This window comes from Pteropus medius, unplaced genomic scaffold, assembly GCF_902729225.1.
Source record: "Pteropus medius unplaced genomic scaffold, Ma_sr-lr_union100, whole genome shotgun sequence".
NCBI classification, from domain to species: Eukaryota; Metazoa; Chordata; class Mammalia; order Chiroptera; family Pteropodidae; genus Pteropus; species Pteropus medius.
In genome coordinates, this window is record NW_024354500.1 from 9,227,879 (window position 1) to 9,238,067 (window position 10,189).

Genomic DNA, 10,189 nt, shown 5'->3' on the forward strand with positions numbered 1-10,189 from the left:
AGACAGATGAGTGCTTCAAAAAGTAATATCAAGTCATTAGCATACCAGCTCAAAAAAAGAGAAAGGACTGGAACACATCCTGTTCTATCCCTCAAGACACTAGTATTCACTCATATAAAAGGTGGTTTCACTGGCCCTCAGTCTCATGGTTATTGGAAAGCAGAGGCTGTGTAAAGGTAAACAGTGACCAGTGGGTTGGACACGTTAAATAACTGAATGGGGGAATCCTATTACAATGTATACATATATAAAATCATCATATTGTACATTTTAAGTATCTTATACCTTTGTCAATTATACCTCAATAAAGCTGGGGGGGGGAACCCTAAAAGCAAAAACGGTGACTGGTGAGAACACAGTTTGCTGTCATGACATCACCAATAAGCTATGTTCCCTGGAACTCTAGGGTAGCATGGGTGAAAAGGTCCCCCAATTCTTCCTTCTAAACACCTGTTTTATATTTTTAGGATTCTGAGTAAGTTTCAGTCTGAAAGGGCTCTACTACTTTTTTAAAAAATTCAAAATCATCACTTTACCATACTTTTCAACTCTGGGGATAATGTTTAGCTTGTTGATTAGATCTAAAAACATCAGAAATAAAAATCTTTTCTATCAAATTTTACAATATGAATAATTATATAAAAATTAATGAAATGTCAACTACCTGCCAAACAATATTATATAGACATTTGTTCTGAATGTAAACCCTACAGTAGTATTACATACACATACCACTGCTTAACTACAGCATCTAACAATCATACTACTGAGTATTAAAGAGAATCAACAGGTATAAAATCAATTCCTACCAACACATTTTCATTAGAGTCAAAATCCAACTTCCCAATATCTATATTAGTTTCTGGTCTTACAGATGCAACATAAACTGGGCAGTTATTAAAGTTGGCTTCTTTATCAATGCCCTAATTCTACCTTTTGTTTCAGCCCCCATAATATCTAAAGAGGATGCATTCTATGGAAAAGGCCAGATTTTATGACATTGACTCACCAATATGATCTGAAGGAAGATCTCATACTGTCGCACATTATATAGTGCTTCTTTTAACATGTATGGTTGTAGCTCCATACTCATGAGTGGGTTCTTTGTTACTTTCTCAAGGATGGCTGTGTAGCGGTACGCCTGGTCCTGGGCAATCTGAAGTTGGGAGTCAATGTGCTGAGTGATGGCTGGGATCGCTTCATGTATAATAGCTGGCACTGTTTTTTAATGGTATATGAAGAGAGACATGAAGAAATTTTAAAAGAATTAGGAAGAAAAAGTCTAGAAAGTGGTCATATTTTGAGCATTAAATTGAGTTCATTTTTTCCTCAATTAAATTAATAATAATGAGATATGTGTTTCATGGGTCCCTTGCCATGAAAAACAGAATCTCCCACCCAAAAAAGAAAAACCTGTCCAAACTAAAGATACTGTCAGAATGATAACCAAAAGATAGAGCAAATCAGCTTTTGCCACTAAAATACAGAAGAGCCTAAAGAATCGATAGGATTCAGTATTATGTGCTATTGACCAGGTGCCTCTGGAAAAGCCACTCTCTCTCTCCTTCTGTTTATTTTCTTCTCTATTTGTGAAAAAGAAGAAAAGTGTGCAACTTAAAAAATTCATTGGACTACTGAAAAATAACAAAATGGTCTAGTAAGACAGGGAACTTTACAAAAAAATGGTAATTTGACTTTTTACAACAGTTTTTAAAATGCAAAAAGTTACCTTACTGTACTAGATCAGTGATCTGGTAAAAGACCCTAATCCATTATCAGTCGGTCTATACACACTAAACTCATAAGGAAGTAACTTCTACTGGTAGGTCCTTGATTAAATATTTCATAAGTACTTTCAGGCTTATAAATAATGAGTGCATTAAGTCTATTACAGCATAGTAAATGCTCCAGAATTTATAGATTAGCAGATATCTCCTCTTGGATCTTTTCATTCCATTAACGGCATCGGAAACTGTTTTCTTTTCAAGGTAATTTTTGTTTTAATCACTGAGCCTTATTCCCTTTTGGTTATTTGGAGTAAACGATTCAAAGCCCAGTGAATGGGGGATGTCGGCTTCTGGGCAGTCTCTCTTATATCTTTCACTGATTTACTTTCCCATCTAGCTTCATGATACATAAAATTTAAAGTCTTGCCCAGGCAAAATTAAAAATTACTACACGTTATGAGCAGTAGTTGCAACTAAAGTACAGTCAAAACTGCAAACCTTAAATCTAAGAATGCTGGTGGTATGTTGGCTATTATTTTCCTCACTGTGCAAGTTAAATTTTAGACCTGCATAACCTATAGAATTATCCTAATGATATACCTACAATCATCAATGCCTTCTCCTCCCTTTCCGCAGTCTCGGTTAAATAAACGAATTCCAGTAACAATCATGGAAAGTTCTTTCAGCTGGTGTTCTTTGTCCTTCTTAGAAAGAGTTAGAAATGTCCCAAGCTCAGCCTGAGGAAAAACACTCTGTAGGGCAGCTAAAATCAACCACGAAAAAAAGGACGACAAAATGGCAGAATAAAATGATCAGAAGTCAAATCACAAGTTTCTTTTAGTAGAAAATTAAAAGGTCTGTCTTTATAGAGTTATTTATATGACTTTAAATTTCTGACACCTGATTACATAGGAAAATTTATCATATATCAAAGCTAGGCTATTGAAATAATATCAATGCCTTGGGTCTATTTTTAATAATTAAGCATCCATCAGTAATTTTTGGCAATGAGCTTTAAAACAAGCTTTCCAATTACTCTGAGTAGCAAAAAAAAAAAAGCTTTAAAATAAATATGGAAGAAAGCCATAGGAAGGTTAGAGACCTTGTCTGTCCTTTGTCTTGAAGGATGAAAGCGGGAAAGTATTTCCTGAGGATAAAACAATGTCCTTTTCCATCATCCACTTTAGGTGACACACTCAACTTCTTTCATCAATATGAAATCTCCCTTTCCAGCAGTCCCCATTCCCCAAGCAGCCTGGTGCCCTTCATCACACTGCCAATGTTTCTCTAATGAGAAGTAAATATGTCCCTGGATATTTACAGCTCTAAGAAGCTTAACAATATTCATATTCCAGAGGTGCTACTTGAGTTTTAGAGTTGATTTAGGGTGTAAAAGGAGTCTGGGTAAGTTTTAACCTCTTATTTGTGCTGATTTTTCTTTTTCTCCAAATGAAAATGAAATTTCAATCTCGAATACTTGTAATTGAGCACATTTTGTAAGATACAATGTTCACATATTTCTACTGATGGAATGCAAATTGTGTATATTTTTTACCTGTTGCCTCTCTGACAATCTTGATATCTGTTGGGGATCCAAGTCCAGAGCGCAGTAATACATAGCTGACCACCTTTCGGTAGAGGCTTTCCAATTCTTCTCTAGCACATGCTCTGTTATCTGTGATTTCTCTGCTAACAGAACTTAATCTAGACTCCAGGACCCGGTGATGTTCTTCGAGAAATTCTTCTAAAATTGGTAAAGGACAATGTTCTGTATATTTGATACTTAGAATTCTCACATAAGAAAGTAGGACCAGAGAAAAAATGGCTTGGGTATGGCAATTCCACTGCATGAAACTAAGTATTTTCTTAAGATGTCATAATAAACAGTGGCCAGCAGGTAACCTCAAGACAAAAATCTAGTGGGAAAAATCTATTACAGCAATTTAAATGGTGCTTTAAGACATAAGACTTTAAATAGTTAATCCAAACAGTAATATCAGAGGGCTAAAACCTCCCAATTAAGCAGAAAGTAGACAAGACAAAATATATACATTTTAAATGTATATAGTATAAATATATGTACTGTATATGTACACATATAGCATACATATAGACGTAGTATAAATACTCCTGTTCAATTATGTGTATGTCTAAACACATATAGCATACATATAGATGTAGTATAAATACTCCTGTTCAATTATGTGTATATCTATTTTAGTTCTAGATAAATTTCCTTTGAATAGCATTGCTGATAATATGATGTTGCATCAAAATTGTATCCCTCTCCCCTTTTCCTGTCATATGGTGAGGTCTAAGCTTAATTGTGGCAGGAGCCACAATTTGCCAGCAGCACAATTCTTGCAACTAACTCAACAAGACACCTCATTTTACTATTATAATAATTGATATACCAAGCATGCACAGTTCATACCTATAATCTTACCATAAAAACAGCAAACTTTTTGCAACTAAAAAAAATCTAAATTATGTCATCAATTGCATTATTTTTGCTTTAAAATTTCATGATTATTAAGGAACAAAACAAGATATGTTATTTCACTTATGCAACATAATTGAAAGTTCAATACATACAGAGAAAAAAGACAATGAAAATTATCAAATGGTTAATAATAACTGCATTACAGTAGGGCAGAGGCAGTGTAGTCTACAGAGGAATTTATTTTCCTTTCTCTCTTGTTTTCCAGTTTGTCTTTGACATATGCATTAAACTATTTACGTAAGGAAATATGTTCTAAACTTAAATTTACCATCATTCATTTCATCTTTGGGTAGTTACATAATTTAAGTAAGCATTATGAGTTAACATAAACAAAGAACAAAAAAATCAGCAAATTAAAAAAATTTAACTTCAGTGGACTGAAGTTGTTTTAATTTCTAATTATTATGTATTAGTGGTATAACAGCTAAAGCACAATAGACTTGGAAACATAATTATTATGAGGATAATAATTAGAATTTACTTTTGACATTCAGAAAAACCATTGGTGTTTTCTAACATTATTATATTCTTCAAAATTGAAAAAATTTCAAGATAGACCAAAAATTGCTCCTTGTCAACTAAATGAAGCTATATTACCTTAATACAATATGAATCTTTTTTAAAAGCTTATACGTTACCTCTACTTGTATAATTCATATCAAAGTAGACTTGCATCTTAATGGTGTCCAAGGATGGATTTTTACTGTCCAACAGCCGACTCACACAAAGCTAGGAAAGAATACCCCATGAGTACTTAGTTTCTAAAATGATCAGAAGTGTTTTCTATTTTTTTATTATTATTTATTATTATTATTTACATCTATAGTGCCTGGTCTCCCTAGGTGGTCTCCCATCCAAGTATTAACCAGGCCCCAACCCTGCTTAGCTTCCCAGATCAGACATAGGGCTTGTTCAGGATGGCATGGCTGTAGACCATGGATCATGGCGTCACTGGGATGCGAACCCAGGGCCTTCTACGTGTAAAGCAGACGTGCTAACCACTACACTATAGAACCACATCCACAAGTATTTTCTAAAGTTATTTTCAAAGCAATAGTTTTTGATATTTATCCATTGATAACCCCTCTTATTATTTTTGTCTTTGAGGACTTCATGCTTTCTAATTTATCCAACCAACATTATTTATTAAGTAATAAGTATTCCCATGAGTTAACCAATATCACTATACCCAGGCAGCTAATAGTTTAGTTGAAGGCAAGATACTTGAAATTTTGTTTAGTCTATGCTGTCTGAATGTGGGTAAATGTTTTATGAAGCTTTTACTCCAGTCTAGAGCTTTCTAGAGTTGCTTGTTTCTACTTATTTGAGTCTTAAATACTCCTTCTTAGCTGATGCTGGAGGTCACACACATTATATAGAAAGCTGCCGCAGCTATACTCCTCTGCACACAAAATTTCTCTGACTCTGCCTCTTGTTTCAGAATTTCTTCCTCTGGTCTGTTTTCTCCTATTTTTCCCCCCACATGAATGGCTCATCCCCTTTCTCTGCTTTGCCCCTTTAGATTAGATGATCAACCCAAACTTTTATTTTCTTCCTTCCTTTCTCCTGTACTCCCCAATTCCACTCTTTCTTGTCTTACCCCTTTGGCTTTGTATCTTTATATGCCCTCATCCCACCTCCTCAGTGCTAACTCTGCCTTCCTGGGAGGAGGAAAAGAAAAATGCAAGAGTGAGGACTAGACATTTCGTCTTTATGGAATCTGTGCACCTGAATTCTTCCAGGTGGAGAATACTGTTTTAAATACAGACTTTACAAAGATCAGCTTGTCCACGTGATTTTAATTGAGAATAAAATGAGACAAACTTTGTCACTTGATAGTTAATATCAAGTCATATTACCAGTCATATTACCTGTCATATTAAAAGTATATTGACCTTGATTTTTTTCCAATTCAGTTAAATTAGAGGAAAAAGGAAAAACTCTTCTTAAGCCATGAAAAGGAGAAAAACGTATTTTATGCTTCTCCTTGATTCTCCTCCATGGCTTTCCAATAAAATTTCTGACTATCGATCATTTTCTCTATTGCTAATAATGGGTTTTACACCACATTTAAAATCAGCACAGAGAGACCCAGTTTAGGTTGCCCTGGAGAATCATGGCATCTCTACTGCACAGTCACCCCAACATATTACCAAGCTCAGGCTTCCAAAGCTCTTATTGCTCCATCTAGCATCTGTAAATAGACACGTGCTCCACTATGTGAATTGCTGGCTATGAGAGAAGATGAGGATGACAAAAATTTTCTCTGCCATTTGTTTAAGCACAAAAAATACCCATACACAAGTTGGGAAAGCTGGCTTCGAGTCTTTTGAATAAAGGAAAAAATTAAAATCATTAAGCCTGGGAGAAATAAAAATGTTGAAATTTTAGGCAATACATTTAGGAATATTTATTAAAAATATAAATAAATATTTAAGCACCTAAATCTAGTGAGTTGAACTTAAAACATATGAAAAAATTAATGAAGTCTAAATTTCCTGCTTTCTCTAATTTAAAACTGGTTTTCAGGCACATTTGATTTCTAACTATGAATTATTTTACTTTGGCTTCAATTTTTCCTTTAGAATTGAAAAACCACAAATTACACTAAATCAATAATTATATGAATTTTAATTTAGTACTATGTAATTTGACAGTATATGACAAGTCAGTTAATAATGTTCCAAGTGTAACATTCGATTAATAACAAAATGTCTCTAAAATACTGTGGCCAACACTGCTACCAGCCAGTATCCACACCTCTTCTTCCTTACTAACAATGCCCCAATTTGGTTTAGGGCAAAGATTCTTTCAGCTAAAACAAGAAAAAATAATGTCCCAGGCTAACTGACAATATCATTTTAGTCAATAAACATAAGCAGAGGGGAGGGATTCTAGGAAAGCAATTATTTTCCAAATAGAAAGTGAGAGACCCAACTGGCACACACATTTTGCTCTTTGCCCTTCCCACTTATACCTGCCTCAAGGTGGAATAGCTATCTTGTGACCATGGGATGAAATCCATATGCACGATGGTGACCCAGTAAGGCAGAAAAAACAGCCTATGTACCTTTGGACTTTGTTTTATGAGAAAAAATAAAACACTTATTTCTTTGCACCACCATCTGGTGGGGTTTTGTTTCATGGAGCCAAAGGCAATAATGACTGATACACATATTTTATGTAGAATTGTGAATAAATACTTCAAAATTTGAGAATTGTCAGATAATCACCTTAACAAGTTTCTGCACATCACTTTTTATGAGAGTTCTATCCATGTTAAAGCCATTACTTGGATCCAGGACAACAGCTTTCACCTGAGAGTAGGAAAGAGTCCATTAAGTAATTTTATTTCATATTATTATGAAAATAGTTTAATATGTTTCTATTTTTTCAGCAACTGCCTCTTGATTACTCAGGGGTGAATTATTCAGCTGACTTTCTTACTACCCAACTCATCAGCACCTTCATTAGAGGTTGAAGACAGGAAGCAATAAACATAGAATTTGAATATGGTGTTAGAAAATTATATAGAAAAATAGTTTGAAAGCAATGGCTATATTTTAGATTGGAAAAATGAATATTTTACTGTATTTTTGTTATGTATTGTTAAACCAAAAGCAAAAAAAAGTGAGACCAAGGCAATGAGCAATTTTTACAACAGTGAACAAAAATACATGTTATAAAGACTCTGACACAGGACAACATAATTGATGTTTCTAAAACCCATCAATATCTTCTAAGTCAGTCTCTATAAATCTAGAACTGACATGCTTTATAGACTTTTTAAAAACATTTTTGCTAACTTGTTTGATGGTCTCGAGGTTTTCAACTGAATAACATTTAGGAAAGCTTTACAAAATTTTAAGATGAAAATGGGCACCACTTAACATTTTTTAATTAAGCAGTAATTCAGAAAAATATTCATTCTTACCATAAAAGCGACCAGAGTTTCAGAAACGATGTCTCCATGGGCTGCACATTCTTGTCCTATTTCTCGAATGATATTCTTTATAACACTTTCTGCCTGAGTGGGAGGCATTCTGGCTAAATAAAACAATAAATGGTATTTTTTAAAATTGTATTTATATATTTTTTCTTCTTTAGATTTCCACTATTTTATTTGTAAAGTCGTAATACTATTTATTTACTTTAATACTTATTAGCATCAAAGCCCCCTCTTGTTTTCACTGGTTAGTTTTATACTTATTAAAATTAAGGCCTTTGTTGACAGAGAGAGCAACTGGGACTTCAAATGATTGAAACATTTCCTCTTTATTTAAATAATGGCAGTTACTAAAATTACATTATAACATGATATTTTTAAATTAAAAAAAAAACCTAAACAGTATGGGGCAGGGAAGTAGAATTAATGAGAAACCCTATCCCATCTGTGTAAGTGGGAGAGTACAACTTAAAAAAGAAAATGCTTATTCTATCACATTCACTAAATGACCTTTCGTGATTTTAAGACTCTTGGAAAACAATTCTTGCTAGGATCATCGAAATTCTCTTTCCTGCACATCCAAGTTGGAGTTTTAGGCTCTTAATTAAAAGCATAAAAACAAAACATCAAAACACATTATGAGAGTTATGCATCATGGAAAAAAATGAATTCCTTGGTTATTAATTCCATTTACTATAAACCAGGAAAAGGTAGGTTTTAATGGTTATGGAGTTGCCTGATTTTCCTGAGTTATCAGTAACTGAGCACAGGTGAACTTAGCATGTAGAGAACAACAAAGGCAAACCCAGGTAGATAAAGAAAGCTAACTCCCAGCATTATTAGTGTTCAGGCAAGGTAGCATTTGGTGTTTTTTGTTTTTGTTTTTCCTTTTGTTTTTCAGTAGAACCAGATTGTCTGGGACCCATTGTGACCCGACCATTTTCTAGCAGAGACCTTGGCCATTTGCTTCACTTCTCTGTGAGGCGGTATCCTTATCTGAAAAACACAGATACGATTACTACCCTCTTCTCAGAGTCGTCGCTAGGACTAAATGAGTTCTATATATTTCATGGTTAAAATTGTTCATGGCATAAGGTAGGCGCTTAAAATAACAGCTTGTAACAAGACCTCTAAGAATGTTAGCCGCGCATATCTGTGCGCGTCCGTGTCTCTATGCGCGTGCGCGAGCGCTGTCAGGGTCTTTTCGCTGGGTGGCTATTGACTTTCCTCAGCACCCTCCACCGCCCCACTCTCTGAAGCACTAATTGTCCAAGTTCTGGCCCTTTGTGGTGCGAGCAGCGCCGAGCAAAGGCAGGAAGGAGAAACAGAGGTCTGACCTGCGGACCTGGGCGCCTTCGGATGGAAGCGACCGCGGTGTCCGCTCCGCAGCGGCGCAGCGGGAGGAGTCCTGCCTGACAGTTAAGACTCGACCAGGCCAGACCGGATCCTCCAGCGGCTGGAGCTTTGCCCGCCGCCCCGCGCTCGCCTTTTCGCGGGGTACACGTTCGGCTCAAGGCCGTGAAACCCCAAGTGGGCTGACCTTGGCCGGAATCGAGAATAAGCGTTGTGTTTATTCGATTCCTCTCAGGTCTTTGCCGAGGCCTTCAGGGCAGCTGGTCGCGTAACCATGGAGATGGAACGCTAGAGACTGAAGGGGCGGGGCCAAGGCATGGGCGGGGCCAAGGCATGGGTGGGGCCAACCTTGAGAATCTTTTCCGCAAAGGTGAGCGGGAAGAACTGTAAAAAGCAAACAAACAAAAAACACAAAGGCTCAAACCTCAGGCAGAGAAAGGTGTCAAACGCAAGATTTCTTAAACAGGGCTATTCACTTGCTAGCGTGGGAACCTATAGGTGTTTAAAGAAAGGAGGGTGTTGGGGGAGGGAAGGAGCCAGTTCAGAGAGGACGGTAAAACCGAGCGGTTGTATCGATGAGAAATGGAACTCATATGAAAGTATCTAGTTAAAAAAAAAAAAAAATCTAGAAAGGAACACAGTTTAATTTCATGTCCTATT

At 35.8% G+C, this 10,189-nt stretch overlaps 1 protein-coding gene across 7 annotated transcripts in view; it reads right to left on the reverse strand.

The window, feature by feature from the left end:
• Positions 1–9,850, reverse strand: part of CFAP206 (cilia and flagella associated protein 206) — a 29,024-nt gene extending 19,174 nt beyond the window's left edge. For 3 of the 7 annotated variants that reach the window (XM_039853077.1, XM_039853078.1, XM_039853073.1), the window contains exons 1-7: positions 9,514–9,810; positions 8,165–8,277; positions 7,464–7,547; positions 4,869–4,959; positions 3,283–3,471; positions 2,332–2,490; positions 1,010–1,218 (exon numbers count right to left, since the gene is read on the reverse strand). In XM_039853077.1, the coding sequence (XP_039709011.1) occupies positions 1,010–1,218; positions 2,332–2,490; positions 3,283–3,471; positions 4,869–4,959; positions 7,464–7,547; positions 8,165–8,272 (840 nt within the window). In that variant the 5' untranslated portion in view covers positions 8,273–8,277; positions 9,514–9,810. Of the gene's footprint in view, positions 1–1,009; positions 1,219–2,331; positions 2,491–3,282; positions 3,472–4,868; positions 4,960–7,463; positions 7,548–8,164; positions 8,278–9,513 lie in introns of all 7 variants that reach the window. The other 4 variants (XM_039853076.1, XM_039853074.1, XM_039853075.1 and 1 more) reach the window with 4 other exon arrangements.
• Positions 9,851–10,189: the final 339 nt, after the last annotated feature.